This window comes from Leptidea sinapis, chromosome 27, assembly GCF_905404315.1.
Source record: "Leptidea sinapis chromosome 27, ilLepSina1.1, whole genome shotgun sequence".
Classification (NCBI taxonomy): Eukaryota; Metazoa; Arthropoda; class Insecta; order Lepidoptera; family Pieridae; genus Leptidea; species Leptidea sinapis.
The window spans coordinates 5864522-5885870 of record NC_066291.1 but is presented as its reverse complement, the minus strand read 5'-3'; the positions used below and the strand labels follow the sequence as shown (position 1 = coordinate 5885870).

At 37.6% G+C, this 21349-nt stretch overlaps 1 protein-coding gene across 1 annotated transcript; it reads right to left on the bottom strand.

Annotated features, from left to right (window-relative positions):
- Positions 1 to 14997: 14997 nt before the first annotated feature.
- On the bottom strand, positions 14998 to 19730 carry LOC126972914 (uncharacterized). The gene is made up of 3 exons (XM_050820016.1): positions 18999 to 19730; positions 16869 to 18882; positions 14998 to 16778 (listed from the first exon to the last, which is right to left on the bottom strand). The coding sequence occupies exons 1-3, from the start codon at positions 19728 to 19730 to the stop codon at positions 14998 to 15000; spliced, it is 4527 nt and encodes a 1508-aa protein (XP_050675973.1).
- Positions 19731 to 21349: the final 1619 nt, after the last annotated feature.

The window sequence follows — 21349 nt, the reverse complement described above, 5'->3', positions numbered from 1 at the left end:
AGTAATGCTCACACAATACTGCTTCACGTTAGAAATACGCGCCGTTTTGGTACCCATAATCTATCTAGCTGGCATCCTGTGCAGAGGAGGAGGAGGAAAACTGAGTAATATCAAACACAGATAGAAGCACTTTAAAAGGGAAAATCCTCTTCCTTCCTTCTTTTATTCTGCTTCCATAGAATATTGCTTTAATAAATGGAAATTTATTACTTAGCTTATTCATTAGCACTCAAATGTTTATTAACTAAAATATACTTTCAATATATTACTACGTAAATGGCGGGATTATGAAAATACTCTATCATATTTCAAATATTAACGCGACGTTTTTGTAAATCAATACAAAATTGACTACCATGTGACTTTTATAACTTGTGATTTTGGAAATGTCAGTTAAATTAAGGCAAGGTATTTTTAATTACTGCAATTAACAATTTTAATTTAAATAAATCAACATAATACCCTATTTATGTATAAAATAAAACAATACCTATTTCATGGAAAGGTATCACAGCGGCTATAATACTTGCCTGCAATCGAATTAGTTTTTAAATAAGAAAAAATAAATAAACTGATATTCACCTCACAATTGAATTAAAAAGTTGCACTCGTTGAGATTTTCGTTTATCTGTCTGTCAACGATGCAGCGTATTTATGTGTTAATACCAAGACCCCATCAATCTGGAAGAGAAAGAGAACATTATCTTAGTAATATTTATTTATTTTCATGCAAACATGTTGATCTATAACATAAATTATTTGTAATAAAATTAGTCAATAATCAATTATTTTTTCAAAGTGAATATTCTTTTATTTTATATTTATTATAAATTATAATTATAATTTTTATTTTTCTGTTACCACCGACGCCCCTGCCCAAAACTCATTCCCGTGTGTTTTATATTTCGCTTTGCTAAGTAGTTAGGCGTGTCTGATAATAGTAGGAGAGATTAATGGTTAGAGAATGCTATGAATGTGTTGTTGACTGTTGTGTTTATTTGTAAGAGCTGTTTGTACTGAGCTATGACTAGACAGATTTGTGAAACCTACACGCTTTTAAGCTTTTAATTGCATGTTTTTAGCTTGAAGGTAGATTATAGTATATTATTATTATGATTATGGCGGAACATAAATAATTTCATCAAACATATTATTGTCGTAAAGACTGTTTATAAAGGAGGTCCTGGGTACTTCAATGCATATGTTCCTATGGGCATGGGACGAACTTTACCACGTTTACCGGTAGTGGTAGATACTAGATACCACAGAATATTCTCTGTTGAACGTACCATTGACATAGCCTGTGCAGAGCTTGAGTGTGCCATTGTTGTAAGTATATACAGACCCCCCGATGCATTATATGAGTTATTTGAGAGTGTATTGGAGGAGGTTCTATCAAAATTATCAGAATCTAAGAAATATATTATGATTTGTGGTGACTTTAATATTAACTTATTAGAAAAATCCACCACAAGTATTAGATTCAAATCTTTGTTTAAATCATATAATTTATCAAATATTTTCTTAGAACCTACTAGAGTAACCAGCACCTCTAAAAGCTGTATTGATAATATGTTTACTAATTATAAACCTATTTCTCAATCAATAATTAGTAAACTGAGCTCAGACCACTTTGGTCAATTAGCCTCTTTTAATATTGAAGGGAACAAATGTACTTCAACTAAAAAGTTTATGTTTGTTCCGGTAAACAATAGGCGAATGGAGAAATATAGAGGCAATGTTTCAGAAAAACTCTCAAACTTGTATTTGAATTATAACAGTACTCCAAATGAGATGTATGGTAAGTTATTTAAAATAATTAAAACAGAGTTTGCTTCTATATTTACTTCAAAGACAGTCAACTCGGGTGGTCTCTTGTCATTTAACAACTGGGCAACAGCTGGTATTCATAGGAGCAGACAACGGTTATATGAACTATGTAGTGCGAGATCATCATGTAATCATGATGCATCTTTCCTTGTATATGTGAAAAATTATTCAAAATTATTTAAGAAAGTATGTACTATTGCTAAGTCAATGCATATAAGAGAAATAATTAAAAATGCTTCAAATAAAATAAAAATGACTTGGAAAGTTATTAACTGGGAATCTGGAAGAGCGACAGACTGCAAGTTTGAATATAATCTAATAATAAACAATACAAAAATCCACTCTAAGCAGGAAGTAGCTTCTGCTTTTGAGAATTTTTTTTCTGACATTCCAGTTTCCATCTCAAGCACCCTTGTCTCCTCCACCAGTGTTGCCGAGTCACTTCTTTTGGAAAATGTTAAGGAATGTAAACAAAATTTCAAATTCAGTGTTGTTAGCCCAGCAGAAATAATTAAAACTTTCAGATCCTTAGAAATGAAAAAAACTGGTGATATATGGGGCATATCTGTAAAAATAATAAGTTCTGTTATTGACGTCACAGCACCATATCTAGCACTAGTTTTTAATAGCTGTATTGAACATGGCGTGTTTCCTGACCTTCTGAAGTATAGTAAAATTACACCAATATTTAAATCGGGACTCACTTCTGACCCGAATAACTATCGCCCTGTTTTGGTGTTGCCAACCCTTAGTAAAATTTTTGAAAAAATTATTTTAAGCCAAATGCTTACTCACTTTAACACTTATAAGTTACTTCATATAAAACAATTTGGCTTTACTAGGGGACGCTCGACTACGGATGCAGGTGTTGAACTCACCAGGAATAATTTTGAGGCCTGGGAGGAATCACAGAATGCACTTGGTATCATCTGTGATTTATCTAAGGCTTTTGATTGTGTTCAACATTCAACGCTGGTCAGGAAGCTATGCCACTATGGTATAAGAGGATCTGCACTCGATCTTCTGATCTCATATTTAAATAATAGGATTCAGAGGGTCGAGGTGAATGGCAGGAGATCTCCTGGGACTCCTCTCGGTATGGGGGTACCACAAGTGTCTATTCTTGGACCCTTCCTCTTCCTAATTTATATAAATGATCTACCTAACCTTGTAGAAAAAAAACACAAGGTGGTATTGTTTGCGGATGACACTTCACTTATATTCAAAGTGAAACGAAGCCAAGTTTTATATGACGAAGTAAACAATGCTCTATCTGACATCGTGTACTGGTTTAGCGCCAATAACTTATTGTTAAATAATCATAAAACCAAATATATTAAATTCACCGCGCCAAATGTCAAAAATGTAGATGCGAATATTTTATTAAATGGAGAGGTGGTAAAACCAGTGGAATCTGCTACATTTCTTGGCATTACTCTTGATTCCAAATTGCAGTGGGGCCCCTATATTGAAGGATTGGCGAATAGGCTTAGTTCTGCAGCATATGCGGTTAAGAAAATCAGACGGTTAACTGACATAGATACGGCGAGATTAGTATACTTAAGTTATTTTCATAGTATTATGTCCTATGGTATATTGTTATGGGGCAGTGCGGCCGATATTAATACTATCTTTGTGCTGCAGAAGAGGGCTATTCGCGCGATTTATAACCTAGGTCCTAAAGAATCATTAAGAGAAAAATTTAAAGAAATAAACATTTTGACTGTTGCTTCTCAATACATTTTTGATAATGTTTTGTATGTTCATAAGCACATTGAGGAATTTTCTAGAAACTGTGACATTCATAATGTTAACACGAGGAACAAACATAAACTTGTTATGCCTACTACTCGGTTGGGTCGAGTTAGTAAGTCTTTTGTTGGGCGATGTATATGCTTCTACAATATGATCCCAGAAAATGTACAAAACAAATGTGTTACGAAATTTAAAAGAATTGTTAAAAAACGTTTGTGTGGGAAAGGTTATTTAGCATAAACGATTTTCTTAATGACACCACGGACTGGGATTAAAGCGAACACCCTCAGGCTCTTTAATTAGTAATGTTTATTGTACGATATTACATTGTAATCCATATTTTATATAAAAAAAAAGCCCGCTGAGTTTCTTGCGCCCATTCTTCTCAGGTCTGAGGCAGTCTCTTTTGAATGGGTGGTAGATTTTGACGTTCAATAAGTGATTATAAATCCTATTTTGAATAAAAATATTTGAATTTGAATTTGAATTTGAATTTGTACTTCAATAGATGAACCATATAGTGGCTTGTGACCCTGCCTACTGAGCTAGAGGTCCCGTGTTCAAACCCCGGTACGTGCAATAAGATGAATGTGTATGGATATTTGTTTCGGAGTCATGGATGTTTATAAGTATTTATGTATGTAAGTATTTTGTATTTAATATATCGTTGCCTTGTACCCATAGTACAAGCTATAACGGCATAATACGATATAAAACATCTTGGGTGTCAGATGTTACAATTTAAATGTCACCAAATGGCAAAATACCTAGTCTTGCCATAAATACTGAAACATTTTCTTTCTATTGCAAATAACATTTATTACATTTACAGTGTGTTAGTTTAATACATAAATATAAAACAATTTAATATATAAAAAGCTTATTCGATGTGATTTTCATTGGCTGCAATACAGTCCTTTAAACGTTGAGGCAAGTTATCAATAGAAGAACGCACTATTTCCATGGGAAAAATCTTCACTGCCAATCGTACGGAATGTTTTAGGGACTCCAAATTATCATGGCGTTTAGAGCAAGCCACGTACCACCGTACAAGCGTTTTAGAAACTGACCATAAATCATAATCCAGTGGATTAAGATCGGGACTAGACGACGGCCAGTCTTCAGCTCTGATGAAGTCCGAAACGTTCATTTCCAACCAAGACTGCGAAGACCGAGCTTTATGACCCGACGCCGAGTCTTGCCGGAGGGACCATACTTGGTGTTTTAACATGGTATTGCTTAGAGGCTTTACTACCCCCTCAAGAATGGTATCTTGATGTTTTGATAAGTTTTTCACAAATGTATGGCTCAGTCACTCCTTCATAGCTAATACCACACCAAACCATCACTGAAGTCGGATAGTGCGCACGTTGCATTCTGTCGACTAATTGGGAAGCTTCCTTATAGCTTTGATCATAAATACGGTCATTTTGTTTGTTAAAATGTTGCTCAAATATAAAAAAATCTCATCCGTAAATATTTTTTTCAGTTACCTCCCTTTGCGTACTGCTTCAGTAGTTGTTTCGATTTTACCACACTATTCTTTTTTAAATTATTAATTGAGAAATGATGAGTGCGTCTCTTATAGGCTACAGTCCTGAGTCATCTTTCAAAATACGCGACATGGTTCTAGGTGCTATCTTCATCTCCTGGGATAAAATCTTTTGCTTTTGCCGGATTGGATTTCTTCGAATTCTTTCCTTTACTGCCTTGACCACCTTTTTCGTACGAACACTACGTGGACGGCCAGATCGTTTTCTGTCACAAACAGAGGAGGTCTCATTGTACCTATTAATGCAATCACAGCGAATCGGTTCTATTTATCATCCCACTCCATTTTAATATCGCAAAATATTGTATAATTTATTGGCGCCAAATATAGGAGAACTTAATGAACAATCATATAAAATTGACATATTCCAAATTCAAATGTAATATTTTGTTCATAATTGTAACAGTATTTATAGCCAGACTAAGTATTTCAATGGGACGTTATGGAATTTGATGTCAAACTATCGTGATAAAACGTGTTGTTTATTTTGTACATCCATGTTTTTTAAGGAAAAAGAGGAGAACCGAGAGAATGGGTCTCCTGATTTAAAGGCAGCAGCGCTGTCTTCATTCTCTTGCAATAATGGAGGAATCACAGGTGCCGCCCTTTAGTTGCCAGCCTTCAAGAAATGTGTGATTTAATAAAATACATAGAAGAGAAAAATATTTAACTCCCTGCAAATTATTCTAAATAAATATTATTAGAAATCATTGAATTTAATTAAGTGCTTCAAATATTTAAACAATTTGTTATTTTCAAAGTGACATCTCTTACTTCTGAGAATAGTTATACAAAAAAAAATTGTACACCAGAATTTTTACCAGACTCGAACTCGCGACTCTCGGGTTACGTCCCAACGCTCTACCAACGAAGCCATGCCGAATTATCCGAAATTATTTGAATGTTTTGTTCAACTCTCAGTTGACAGACATAGTTAAGCCTTGAATGTTCCTTGCTGACTCTGGAACCCTAAAATAATTAATATCAAAGGTTTCCTGTAAGTACACTAAACAAACTGACATTCCAATAGATTGGAGCTTCTGGTTCTCTAAACTAACAACTAAACTAGTTTCCCCGCCAATGTTTGATGTTCCAATAAATGGTTATCCGGCTTACGTACCCATTGCAGCTGGCTAGAGGTCGATGCCGAACAACGATGAGGGGTCGGACTCTGCACCCCCTCATTTCTCCGTAATCAACCAACACCAATCTGAGCAAACATTGGCCAGGTGACGATGAAATTAACAACTCCGTAATGAAAATAACGTGTAGTGTGTAGGCTGTTCACTATGTCCTGATGTTGGTTCTGTAATTTTATGTGACTCGAAAGGAAATGCGTCATGCGCACTAATATCACAGTTTTATAAGATACTAGCAGATCCGACAGACGTGGTCCTGTACACTCGTCTTAAATTTGAAAAATCGCTCCAGCCGTTAGTAAGATTTCGCAAATGTACACATGGGCAGATGAACTATATATGGACTGAATTGAGAATCTTAAGTCTAAACCATTCTCAAATTTACTGGAACACTCACAAAAAAAATCATTCAAATCGCTCCAGCCGTTTAGGAGGAGTTCATTGTCAACACACGTACAGAAGAATTATATAAACAAAGATGTGAGTATTTTTCTTAGGCTGTATTTAGTGCTGGACTGGTCAACGTTGACATTGGTCAAGCATAGCTATAGCAAAGAAAGTATATTATCGCGTTCAGTGCTGATGAATTGCTACGCGCGGACAGCTACGTCGCGCTGACGGGAATCGTAGGTCGGCGTACGTAGGTCCGTTAACGCGCTATGGCGATAAGTTAGAGCGATAAGTACGGCGCTAACAGAGCGACCGACCGTAAAATTGTTCGTAACATCGTAATCAAAAATCGTAAACGAAAGTTCATGTTCTCGCATGTACAAATTTACACTATATACAAACAATAATTCGGTAAACATGATATGTTCTCCGTCTTTTAATTCGTAATCGTTTGTTAATAGTACGCATAACAATATATTAAAGAGGTTAACGATGGATTCATTATTTCATATCAAAATTCAAACCAGACACAATTTATCAAGCATAAAACTATATATATATTCAATATATACACGTACAACTTCTTTAAAGGCCAGCAACGCTCCTGTGATTGATCTGGTGTTGCGAGAGAATGTGGGCGGTGGTGATCACTTAACACCAGGAGCTCGTTTGTCCTCCTTTTCCATAAAAAAATCTAATTATCGTTCTTATTCCTTTGTAAATATAGCGTGGCTCTACAATGATAATATTAAATTAACACAGATGAAGAGCTGCTAATTAGCGGTAATTATAAAAAACAAATTAAAATATCAAAGTAAATAAATGAAATTTTCAAATATACAAATTATATATTTAGGAAACAAAACTTTAATCATCCTTGCCTGGTAGCACAAATAGGCTCGAAGTAGGTATCAGCGCGGCTGCTAGATTATACAGGATGTTCCGAAATGATATTATGGAATATTGATTTGTTCAGGTGAATTTTTCATTTTTTTTCTATAATTTTTATAATGAGCTTCTACTCATGTGTTTATTATTAAATATCTCCATTGTAGCGCCACTCTGTATTTATCCGACTTTAGTGAATCGAAGAGGAGAGTTATGATTTTGACTAGGACACGGACGTTATAAAATTGTACGAATAACGAAATACTTGTATACTTTAATGATCCACCAGAATATTACTTCGAACAGATATAAAATACGTTAAATTAACTGTTTAATTTTTTACAGCTATCTATATAAAAACCTTACAGGAAAGTCGCCGTTAAAAACACGTAAAAACATTGAGGCGCATTTAGTCAGGCTGTTTCAATGTGCTATTAATTTCCGATTTGAATTGTAATTCAGATAGACATAATAATATGTCAATATCGGAAAACATTTCATTGTAACTTGTAATTGGAAATTGTAACGAATTTTGTGACATAAAATATCGCCTCAAACCCAGTAACCATATAATAATAATAATTGTTCAGGATAAGATTGATTTTATTTAACATATTTTGTTTTAAACAAAGACTTGAAGTTATTTAATAATAAATGCATATCCTAAGAAGAATATCTTTACATTACTTGCAAACATCCCTCGATGGCAATATTAAAATTTATAATATAAAGTAACATTGCGGACATTCTGCTATGTAAAATTATTAATATATTGAAGATTCGTGCTACACTGATGAAAATATAACTCGATAAAACAAATGCACATCAATAGATAGTGCTGTCTCATTACGGGCATCTAAAAGTAGAAAACATAATATTTTGTTTCATCATTCATATTATATAAAAATTGATTTATTTCAACTCTTATGATAAGACTTGTGCTAAACTTTATGCTAGATATATTTTCCTTTATTTTTAAAGTTGACTAGGACAAGGTCACTGGTTTAACTATGTTCATATATACACACTTCAGTGCAGTTAGCTTAGGCTTTGAGCTACGAATAATAAATGCCTACAAGCACTGTTATTATAGCAAACATAACTGCGTCGAGCATAACATATTAACATAACAGCTGTTTGAGGAACAAAACTGGCCCAAATACATAAGGTAGCGAGAAATTTACGCACAATTTAGTAACATAAAGCTGTGACGCAATATCCGTTGAGATGGCGACGTCCGCGTCGTGAGCCAATACAAGTCCTGGTGGTTACTGGTTGTATAATGAGGCTTCGTAAAAGATGAAACACAGAGCGGAACTTAATTACGCATTGTAATGTTTCGTACAGTTCATTTTCATTCTTGTTTTGCTTGGAGTGCGGTAACAATTTTAAGGCTCTTTCTTTTTTTAATAACTATAATTACAAATAAACTTGTAACGATTAACTTTTTTTACCAGGAGCCTCTCCTTTACACAGGATGCTGGCTAAATTATGGGTACCAAAACTGCGCCTATTTCTGCCGTGAATTAGTAATGTATAAGCATTACTATGTTTCGGTTTGAAGGGCGCTGTAGCTAGTAAAATTACTGGGCAAATGAGACTTGAAATCTTATGTCTGAAGTTGACGAGCGCATTTGTAGTGCGTCTCAGATTTTTTGGGTTTATCATTAATTCTGAGCAACTGAACGTGCTGCTCGTCTCGTCCCTGATTTTCATAAATCAAAGCTAAAGGCACAGTATGTAAATATTAGTTGAACAGGCAGTTTCATACGGACCCGTGTGTTGGAAAATCAAGATAAGCAAAGAGGAAAATATAGGTCAGGCTTAATGATAATGCTGCAACTAAAATGTGTAATGAAGCTAGAATTTTTTTAAAATGAGTACGACCTTTAAAGTAGCTGAATGCATAAGCCGTATTAAAGACCATATTATAGCCAAACAGGTGTTGGGTGTTAAGGATGGCAAAAGTGGCAGAGGATTCTTGCACCGATATAATGATAATTCGGCTTCCACCATCTCTTTCAATTCATTGTTATTCCCCTTTATCTAAATAAAGGGGAAGAACAACCGCCCTAAGGCGGTATTCCATGTAGTTCGTTCTTCAAATCAAAGTTTCCATCACGAAAGCATTTAAACCAATATCGCACGGTGGTTTCTGCCACGTTAGTTCCGCGACGGAACTCGTATTGAAAAATCAGTCGAATTTTCGAAGTATTCGATCTTTCTTGTCTTAGATGAATAAAAAAAATAACCCAACATATTCTCTTGCAAATCCAGAGGAATCACAGGAGCGTTGCCGGCCTTTAAGGAAGGTGAACGTGCTTTTTTGAAGGTACCCATGCCGTATCGCCTCTTCGTATGTCTGTCGTATGTCTTGAAAACAGCACAGTGGAGGACAGCCACATATTCAGATAGTGGGGATGATATCCTAACTTGTGGCGTGTCGTGGGAAGGTAGCATTCGGCGGCAGGAATCAGGTTAAACAGCTCTTCGGATCACTCCCCGTGATAAGTGCGGTAGAAGACACACAAACAAGCTACGTCTCAACGCAACGCCAAGTGATCCAGCCGTTCACAGTGCATTGAGTCCCCGACAATTCGAGCTGCTCTGCGTAGCACGAGATCAAATGGATCGAGTTGACACCGCGGTGCGCTAGACCAGATATGGCAGTAATACTCCATCTGTGGCCGGGCCTGCGCTTTGTAGAGCGCTAGAATGTGGGCCGGCTTCAGGTATCGCCGTGCTCTATTAATGACGCCCAGCTTCTTCGAAGCCAATTTAGCTTTGCCCTCCAGATGGCCACGGAATTGGCAATCCCTCGAGAATTCGAGACCCAGTGTTCCGATACTAGGCGAGGCTTTAAGGGAAGTGATGTCGAAGAGCGGTGATACGACAAATTGGGCTTTTTTAGTGGTAAACGCGCAAACTTGAGTCTTCTGGGGGTTAAATTGGAAGAAGTTCAATTTACCCCATTTCGCGACCTTCTCGACAGAAGGCACAAGTTTCTCCCGGCACAGGTCAACGATTTCCCGAGAGAGACCTGCATGGCCCGTGTATACAGCGTGGGAGATAGCACACAGCCTTGGGGTACTCCAGCGTTTACGGGCTTCGGGTTCGAGCAATAACCGTCGACAACTACCTGTATGCGCCCAGTGAAGAAGCTGGAGATCCACTTGCATAAGCTCTCGGGAAGCCCAAATAATGGAAGTTTTGAGAGGAACGAGTTGCTCCATACACGATCAAAGGCCTTCGCTAAATCCAGGCTAATTGCCAGGCCTTCCCTCTTCCTTTCAATAGCCGCCGCCCATCTGTGTGTAAGGTTTACCAGACGATCACCTGCCGACCAACCATGACGAAAGCCGTACTGTCGGTCGTAGATCTACGGGTAACCTTCTACTACCTTCTAGCAGGCGGCTAATTATACTCTCCATGATTTTGGAGAGCAGGGTGTTAATAGCAATAGGCCTGTAGTTTGTTGGATCCGAACTGTCTCCTTTTTTTTGGATCGGATGGACAAGGGTTGACTTCGATTAGTCAGGGGCTACTACGCCTTTTAAATAGGAGTGCCGGAATAAACGGTGTTAACTCAGGGACACACGTTCTGGGTACGATTGAAGAAATGCCATCCGGCCCGCTCGACTTCCTGACGTCCAACGAAAACAGAGCTCGCCGAGTTTTCTGTCTGAACTGTACTTCAGGCTTCGAGCTCTGACACCGCGAGATGGTCGGCGGTGTTTTTCCGTTAATGTCAATAGTCGAATTGGAGGCGACAAGAGCGAACTGTAGATAGGCTTTCTCTTTTGCCGTATGGGCCAGTGTGTCATTCCTCATATGCAATGGCGGTAGGGACGGCTGGTTGAAGTTACCAAGAGCCCAGAACTTGCGTGTTCCATTCGAGTAACTGGAAAAGTGCTAACCGATTTTGACAACGTGTTTCGATTTATCTAAACTAGAGAACCAGAACTACATAAAATCAAAGTATCTTTTACAATAGACCCGCAATTTCATAGTTTATCCCCTAATCTTATTTTTTAACGTTGGGTTTTATCCAGAAATGATGCAATATCGTTTGAAGTATCAAGGACATCAGGCCCCAATTAGTTCATTGATTGATTATTGTAAACAAGCCAATATAGAAAAATTCGACAAAAAGAAACAGCACTACAATTACAATAGCAGGATCTAATGTTAAAATAGAACTACAGTGATGTTATGCTTGCACCTTTAGGTCAGTATACTTCTCTTTGCCCCTAGCTGCCTAGTTTTGTTGAATAAAGATGTTATTTTTATCAGTTATCTTCAATTTAAAACTTGCTTAAGTATAAATTAATAAGTCGATTAATTGAAAAAAAAAAAACTAAACTTATAAAGTGTTACTCCGTTAAACTTTAAACTACACAAATCGAATAAGTTAGCTCTAACAAAAAAGTGATGGCGTTCTAGAAATTTCTGGTAACTCGCTCCTTGCAGGCAAAAACTTTATAATCCTACAAACTTTAGAATAAATAGAGAACTTGGTGAAAACATAGTTGTTCATTAAGAAAAAAAATGATTTCTGCATTTCATAACCTGGCTGGCTGGTTAGTACATTTACTATCTATTTCATATCTTATGTAACATTGATTCTTTTCTCATTATCAATGTAGTTATTTGTTTGATGCTGTAACACACTACTTAAAGATAAAATATTTTATTCTTATGAATGATTGGACAATAAAAATTTATATAACATAAAAAAAATTACACTTATATTATATATCATTATTGTAAGACATTGGCTAAGCGGTTATTGTAATATCATTTTATCATGAATTTAAGTGAATGCTTAGGGTCAACCCACATTACACAACACCAACCACAAGACGTCCACTGCTGGACAAAGGCCTCCCCCAAAGATCTCCACGACGATCTCTCCTGCGCTACCCTAATTCAACGTATTCCGCCGATCTTGACCAGATCGTCGGTCCAGCTTGTGGGGGGTCTACTAACACTGCATCTTAGCTCACTGCACTTGATTTAGAGCACCGGCACGGAACGCCGGAAGTCGTGGGTTCGAATCCCGCGTCGTTCATAAAATTTTGCTTTTCAAATTTTATTTGTGTATTAATCCTAGAAGTAAGGGTTATCCCTTTAAAAACATAACAAATTGTTTAGTTTTAGTAGGTTTGCTACAGATAGATATTGTGTGCAGATGAATTTAATAAAAATACAAAGTATAACTACTATATAAGGAATGCCTGTGTGTTAATTATTGTGTACAAATTCATTCATATCTTATTTACGTCATAACAATTCATTTATTTATTTATTAAGAAGACCTATTTAATATGTTAATTTATATAACTGTGAGCCAACTGTAGGTCTCCACCCGTAGTAACAGAATAAATTAATTCAAAAATACGAATAAACTCTAAAGTATACAACTAGAATACTTTAAACAATTTAAACAAAATACAGAATAAAAACAGTTAATATACATATTGTAAAGATTCAGTGTTATTAATCACTACTATTAAAATAGCACCTTAATACTGATTTTAGTAACGCCGGCTTAATATGCTCCTAGCGGACGTAAAGATGTCATGTAAAGAGTCTGAAAAAGGTCTATTATATTTTACTTAGTAGGTACTAGTAAGAGGAAGATATAAATCTGGGAAAATGATGAGAATGCTCACGGTCGCTCAGAGGGCAATGAGGAGGGCTATGCTCGGAGTTTCCCTACGATGAGGAGATCTGTAGGAGAACCAAAGTGATTGCGAAACTGAAGTCGTAGTGGGCAGGGCACATAGTTCGACGGACAGATGGCCGGTGGGGCAGTAAAGTCCTCGAATAGCGACCACGTACCCTAAGATGCAGTGTTAGTAGACCTGTCTACTAAAACTATTCATAGAATCGCTACCAAACTATAGCGAACTCTTTCGGTTTATGTGAAGATTGTCAGATAAGAATTATTGAAGCTGTTTTAGAGTCCATAGGAAATACACATGCACACGTCTATTTTTATAAATACTTATTATTTTCTTTAGTAGCAGTAGATTTACCTAAATCTTATATTTATCGATAAATTTTGATAATCCTTAGGGACAACAAAAGGCAACCATTAAACATCGTATGGAAGTAGCTTACTTTTATCCAACTCTGAGCTCAACTACTAAAACTTCAATGACAAAGAACTCAAATATCAACGTTCACTGCGAGTAGGGTTACCATCTGTCTAGATTAATCCGGACATGTCCGGACTTTTAGACTCTAGTCCAGATTTTGTCCGGCTTTCTACCTTGTCTGGATTTTATTTCTGATTGGATAGAATAAAGTAGTTAACTACATAATGTTAATTAATATCAAAAAGTCTTAAATCTTTCCGAAAATGAAATTCGTTCATTCATATCAGCCAGAAGAAGTCCACTGCTCCTGCCACTGATATGTCTCCCCCAAAGAACTCCACGATAATCCGTCATGTGCTACCCTGATCTAATGGATTCCGGCGATCTTAACCAGATCATTGGTCCACCTTGAGGGGTCTACCACCACTGCGTCTTCCGGTACATGGTCGCGATTCAAAGACTTTACTACCCAACGGCTCTGTAAGTTTAACTATGTGCCCTGCCCACTGCCACTTCAGTTTCAAAATAATCTGTCGACAAACGAAATCAAGATATCTAGATTTAGATTTATATAGAAACGAAAACTTAACGTGATCAACTTAAAAGTCCGGACTTTTATTGAAATGTCAGGCTTTTTGTCCGGACTTTTTAAATTAATGGTAATCCTAACCTGCGATGTTATGTCGTGTGAATAGAAATCTCTGTTGGATTCAACCGTTATAAATAGTTGCACACATTTGATTGATAGTGCTCGTAGATTGAGCACAGGAACTAAAACCGCATACTGTTTGAACGACAAAATGAAAAACTGTTATGTACATATATTATTGTGTCTTTAGTGTTGCTGGCTAAGCATATTATGTAATACATTCTATTATAGCTTATCCTAAGCGAATCGGCGCTCTCTGATCCGCCCGCGGCACGCGGTATGGTGTAGATCGGTGCGATTTTGGCGCTCGCATAGCGTTCTGTCAACGCGTACCCATTATTTTACATATATAAGATACTAGCTTTTACCCGCGACTTCGTCCGCATAAGTTTTTTTGTTTTCTCCCGGCTATAAGTCCCCCTGCAACAATGTCCCACTATCGTGTTCCAGTCCTCAACTTCACATCAAAATTTGTTCAAAAGCAACCTAAGCTACATAATGGATAGCTCCGAATGTTTCCTTAGTAAATATAAAAAGTAAATAATGTAAATCGGTTTAAAATACTACTAACTACCTACCTGCCAACCCCCGATGTTAGACAGTGTGACATCCGTAACATCATCTGCGTAGGAAGTACTAACTTAATGTAAGTAGTATAATAATGTAGGAAGCTAAAAATAAGAGGCCTTATTACTGTAGTACATTTTTGTAAACTATGTTCTTTGTTTTTCCCTCTCTGGCCAACACATGGAGATTCTGTGGACTTGAAACACGTGAGCAAGCCACGTATAATTGTCCGTGAGAAAAACAACTCTTTTCTAAATTAATGCCGGCTACTTTTAATGTTTGCCCCTGAGCTTTATTTATCGTCATAGCGAATGCGATTTTCAGCGGAAACTGTAATCTCTTAAACTGGAATGGCAAATCTGTCGGAATTATGGGTATACGGGGGATTAAAACGTTCTCTCCTTTTGCCATTCCAGTCATAATGATTGCTTTTACAATATTGCGACCGAGGTGTGTCACTTGCAACCGTGTGCCATTACACAGTCTTGGTGCATCTAAATTCCGCATTAAAAGGACAGGAACGCCTACTTTCAGCCTCAGTTTGTGTGAAGGTACTCCCGACAGTTCTAAAGAATTAAGAAATTCTACAGGGTATGATGTTACTTGTTCAGTATCCATTACAGTGTCTACAGAGAGAAACTCAACAATATCACCTTCCACGCGTGACATAATTTGCTCGTTTATCTGTCCCACCATTTCATTCGTCGGCGCTAAAATTGCTCTTTCACATAACCAGTCTCTATTCCTCATATTAGTTAGCAGTTCGCTATAGACGAAGTTATTTAGATCATCTGGATTATGCACAACATTGCAGAATTCACGATCCAATGTAATCATGCCATTACCATCCTTTGCCATACGATCTTCTCCAATTTTAAGAAGAGCAGCAGCATATTGTCCAGATTGTACATCATTGTGTAGTTGCACTCTCATATTTGTAGACAGACTAAACGTTTTTACGTGCACCCATAACGTTGACGCTTTTAAACACGCATTTATTTCATCTGCAGGGGTGCCTTTAGTGATAACCGGCAAAGTCTGTCTAAAATCGCCCGCTAAAAGTACCACCATCCCCCCCATGATATTTGGATTACTCTTGATGTCTTTCAAAGTCCGATCTAGAGCTTCAATTGCTCTTTTATGGGACATAGTACACTTATCCCAAACTAATAATTTACATTGCTGCAACATACGTCCACGCTCGCTGTTTTTACTTATATTACAGACTGGCATTTCTTCATGGGCTAAGTTTAATGGCAGTTTAAGCACCGAATGTTCCGTTCGACCACCATTGAGCAGAGTGGCGGCTATTCCGGAAGAGGCAACTGCTACAGCAATTCCTTTATCTTTTCGGATTTGCGCTAAAAGCAAGTTTAAAAGAAAGGTTTTTCCCGTGCCTCCGGGAGCATCCAAAAATAACAAACCACCTTCGCCATCTTCGATTTTTTTGAAAACATTGTCAAATACTAACCTTTGTTCTGGGATCAAACGTGGAACAGACTCTGTCAATTGTTGTTGTAAGTAATCTAGTCCCCGTATTAAATCGCTACTGATTTCCTCGGTTCTCTGTGGTCTGATCATTCCATAATCTGATAAATCCTTTCCAGAAATTGTTTTAACCTGGTCTTCAATTTTTGTCAGACCCTCATTGATTAAATCACTGTACGTGACATTGGGATTTTGCTCTTGTAATCTGTGCAATATATCGTCGGTCATATCATTTTTGTATTTATCCCACAATTGTTGAGGATTTGAAAGACCACATGTCGCTACTAATACAGCAAATAGCTCTCTCATCTTGCCTGCTGATCTACATTGAGCAGCTTCTTCCAGTGTCACATCCCAATGGTTGTCATTCTCCAGTAATCCTCTTGCCTCACATGCCTCTCGAAATGTAGGATAATCTTGTGTGTTGTATTTTTTTAGATCATTGAAAGAGGTAGGTCCGAGCACATGGTGTTAAAGCATGCGTAGACAAAAACATTGCATGTTACTAACATGAACTGTATAAACTCGTCCTAAAGCATCTCCAGATTTGACGCCAGGCCAATCGTGAACTGAAGTACCTTGAATGCGGCGTTTCCAAGTTTTCCTACTTGCATCCCAAGTATAATACCTCGGCACCTCGACATAAAGAAGAGTTTTTGCAAACTCATCTCTGATACAAAGATCAAAAAAAGCAGTGAGTGTGGTTTTTGGCGGAGTAGTTATTCGTTCGTGGAAATTGTGTTCATTAAAATAAACGCGTTCACCATTTTCTAAATGCACGCTGAGATGTGTCACGGTGGGATGCCTTTCGTGCAACGGAAATGCTAACAGACGCCACACGGCTTCGTTGCTGCTGACATACCGACCAGACTGATAAGTTTGTACCTCATCTACGGGATTCGCAAGATCAGTATTTCTAAAATTGAAAATAGCTTGATCACTACCCTTGTTTATATATTTGCAAATATATTTGATGGCGCGTACTGAACTGCATGCCTCAACATTTATGTGGGCGTTAAACATTTTTGATAAAATTGGTGAATAGGGGACTACCCAACTATTATCAACCGTAACGTAGCTACCATTTCGGAGCTTCACGGTTGCTGTTCGACCTCCGTCTGCTGGCGCTCTTCTACGATACTGCGGGTATCCGTGGTCGTTGTGAACGGTCTCTTTCACTAACTTGCGAGGAAATTTTTTTGTGCATTTTCCGTCTTTCATGCAGTGGCACTGTGGATGTGGATTTTCGGGTCCGCATGGACCGTGAATCATATTTTTTACAATAATGTCATGGAGAGTCTTGTCAATGTTAGGATCCGGTATTTCAGCGCTGATTATGTTATCTATTTGATCGGGTCGTAACTTATCTTTTAACCACAATAATATATGGACATGTGGCAGTCCACGTTTCTGCCATTCGACAGAGTACATAAAGCAGCGCGCTTCTCTGAACACTCGGCCTTTATTAATCACATCCATTAGTTTTTTAACTTTTAGTCTAAAAATTCTTGCGACTACATCATGTCTATCTATTGCGCTTTGCCCCGGCATCAACTGATTGACTATTTCGGGCCAGGCTGGGTTGCAAGTAAAGGTGACGAATAAGTCAGGGCGACCATGTGTACGCACATAAACAAACGCGTCCTGAGTATATTCGTGTAAGTACCGCGGGCTATTTACAAATGAAGATGGTAAAATGACCATACGACCTAAGTTATTTGGATTTAAATTAGCGTCATTTGCCACAGCGTCTTGAAGATGGATGTAATTCTCTGCTCTTAGTTTAGTTTGATTTAATGATATGTACCGTAACCTCTCGCTTTCAACTTTAACGTACATGTCAACGTAAAACTGATTGGCCAGTTGCTTGCATCTTTGTACAATGTTAAAGTTGTTTTCTCGTATCATCATGTTGTAGGCATAAAAATCCATGCATGAAACCTTTTTGTTATGCAAGGGAAGACCTGTTACAGGATTAATTTGAGGAACTTGAAAGTGGTACCCCTCTTGTCCCTTACTAAATATGATCGGATATTGCAACGCATCATAAAATTTATGAGTATCAGGCACCCTGGTTAATGTGTCATCTCGGGCCTGTAAAACTATATCACGGAAAGCAAACTGTTCGCCTGTAACCAAGGCTGCGACTTCATTTATTAACGGTGCATTATACCGCCTTTCATGTTCCCCACTTGGTGTGCGATCGGGGTGCATCACCAACCTATAATCCTCTCCCGGCATTCTTTCTAGTGCTGTTTTGAAAGTATTGATAAGGCGATTATGTTCATGCAACATTCTCTGGATTTTTAAAACAGTATCCCTTTCGATTCCTTGTATATTTTGACACCTGCGATCAGCTTCGTTTTTTTCATCGCCCATGAAATAAAGTTGCAAAGACTTTGGTTGTTCATTATTTGCGGGAAGTAAGGAACCAATCCTGTGATACACCTGTCCTTGGATGGTAAAAGTAGGTGAAAATCCAGGCATTACGACCTCCTTATCTACACCAAATGACGTCATCTGAAAGCAAGAATTTTACTTTCTAATCCTGCTTAAAAACCGGCGCGATTCGTTACTGTCGTATAAAAGTAAAGATTTAAGAGGTTCCTCTGGCTCGCCAAGTAATGGAATTTTACCTTTCCACCAGAACAGCACATACCTGAAGTTTCTTCTTTCCATTTCAGTACTTCACAATATCTGCATTTTTTATCCATTCTCCCAATGATAACCAATCGGTGATTAACATAGTCGATCAAAGGGTCATACTCAAAAGCGGCACCATTAAATGCCTCCCACGTACTCATTGAAAACGTACGTCTTCTTTCTGCCTGCCGTTCAGCATTTAAAAGACGTCGTCTTTGTGAATCTTCGTCAGTCTCTGCCGCAATCAATTGCGCGTGACGTTCGGCATCTAAAACTCGACGTGTCTGAGTCTGTTCCACTGTCTCAGCAGCTCTTTGAGATGCGTGGCGTTCAGCATCCAGGGTCTGACGGGCCTGAGTCTGCGTATAGGTCTCAGAGGCCCTTTGAGATGCGTGGCATTCAGCATCCAGGGCCTGACGGGTCTCAGTCTGCGTAAACGTCTCAGAGGCTCTTTGAGATGCGTGGCGTTCAGCATCTAGGGCCTGACGGGCTTGAGTCTGTGTAAACGTCTCAGAGGCCCTTTGAGATGCGTGGCGCTCAGCATCTAAGGTCCTACGGGCTTGAGTCTGCGTATAGGTCTCAGAAGCTCTTTGAGTCGCATGACGCTGAGAATCTAACATCTGACGCGTCTGAGTCTGCTCTTCAGATTCTTGGCTTCTAGCAACTTTTGCAGTTCGAGCTCTGCTAGAACTACGGCTTAGATTGGATTTACGTTTGCGTGGCATATCGAAAACAATAAAACAATAATTAAAGATTTTTAAAATCGGTAGTTTTAAAAACTACAACGTAAGACAATTTTTTATAAAAACTTCGATAAAGCAAACCTTTTTACTTATAACCTAAATATCTAAATCAATCAATAACGTATTGAACCTAAACAACTATGCACCTGACAAACCTAACCAAAAATACGCAACGAATAGAGTTTCGTAACGCAATATTTCAATATTCGCATACGTGCGACGACGACGACAGTTGGGCACGGCCCTCCCCTCGCGCCGCACCGCCTCTTCGCTCGCTAAATTTCATCAATTAGTATTTACCTTACTAAATTTCATCAAGATCTGTCTGCCTACTGCCTACCCCCTAAGAACGATGGCGTGATTATTTATAGCCTATGACCATTTCTAGGTTATCATCTATCACCATACCAAATTTCATCAAAATCCGTTCAGCCGTTATTTATAGCTTATGACCATTTCTAGGTTATCATCTATCACCATACCAAATTTCATCAAAATCCGTTCAGCCGTTATTTATAGCTTATGACCATTTCTAGGTTATCATCTATCACCCATACCAAATTTCATCAAAATCCGTTCAGCCGTTATTTATAGCCTATGACCATTTCTATGTTATCATCTATCACCATACCAAATTTCATCAAAATCCGTTCAGCCGTTTAGGCGTGAAAGAGGAACAGAGAGACAGACAGACAGAGTTACTTTCGCATTTATAATATTATAGTATGGATATATAATAAAAAAGATTTCCACCGATAATTGACTCAACATGAAATCTCAGAAACTATAAAGCCTACAAACTTGGAAGTTGGAAATTAGGTTCTTTCTTGGATGTAGGTTTTGAGAAACTCCTTCCCTAAGGGGGTGAAGTATTTATTTTTACAAAGTTTTACTGGGCAACACGGCGTTTGAGTTTCAGTTATTATCAAAGTTTAACAGAACATGAGGCACGTCAACATCTCAACATCGCACATTGTTCGATATTGGCTCGAGTACGCACTTTGCGACTATGCCTGTGGTATCTAGTTGGAGTGCAGCGGAGAAAACCTAAATATAAAGTTTTTTTAAACGACAAAAATGTTGGACAACAGTCAAATTGTTTTATGCGTTATGTTATGAAGGGAGACTTTTCGTAAGTATCAATGTAAGAAAAGAGTGGAAATGATTTTTCCCATTTCTTTTCAATAAAACCCGAACTTCAGAAAATAGTGATTTTTTAACATTAAATATTTCCGCATAATAATAACACGAAGAATCGAGTAATAAGTAATAGAATGCATGAATGAATGAAAATTCTTTATTGAACTTAAAATAATGTTACAATTTGTACATTGGACTTATGGTGGCATAATAATTAGGCTATAACATCTTTGAATAATTTGTTGTTTTATACAGTGATCACAAATCACTTCTGGGATTAATTACGCAAATTAAATATGAAATCATAATTTAAGGCGAAGAGTAAGCAGAAAACACGCAAACATGGTGTTTTTAGACAAGTTTTGTGGTGAAAGTATAGCATTTCAAGCTATGAACAGTACTTAATCCTGTTACACATATCCTTAAGTCTTATTTGTAGGTTGCTAATGCTTGCTGTTGGT

Bases quoted from the DNA above. Each gene is read 5' to 3' on its own strand.
- LOC126972914 (XM_050820016.1), bottom strand. From the start codon at position 19,730: ATGCCACGCAAACGTAAATCCAATCTAAGCCGTAGTTCTAGCAGAGCT. The intron at 18,883-18,998 runs GTAAAATTCCAT...TCTTGCTTTCAG, and splicing joins TGTGCTGTTCTGGTGGAAAG to ATGACGTCATTTGGTGTAGA. The intron at 16,779-16,868 runs GTAACATGCAAT...ACAACACACAAG, and splicing joins AGTTTATACAGTTCATGTTA to ATTATCCTACATTTCGAGAG.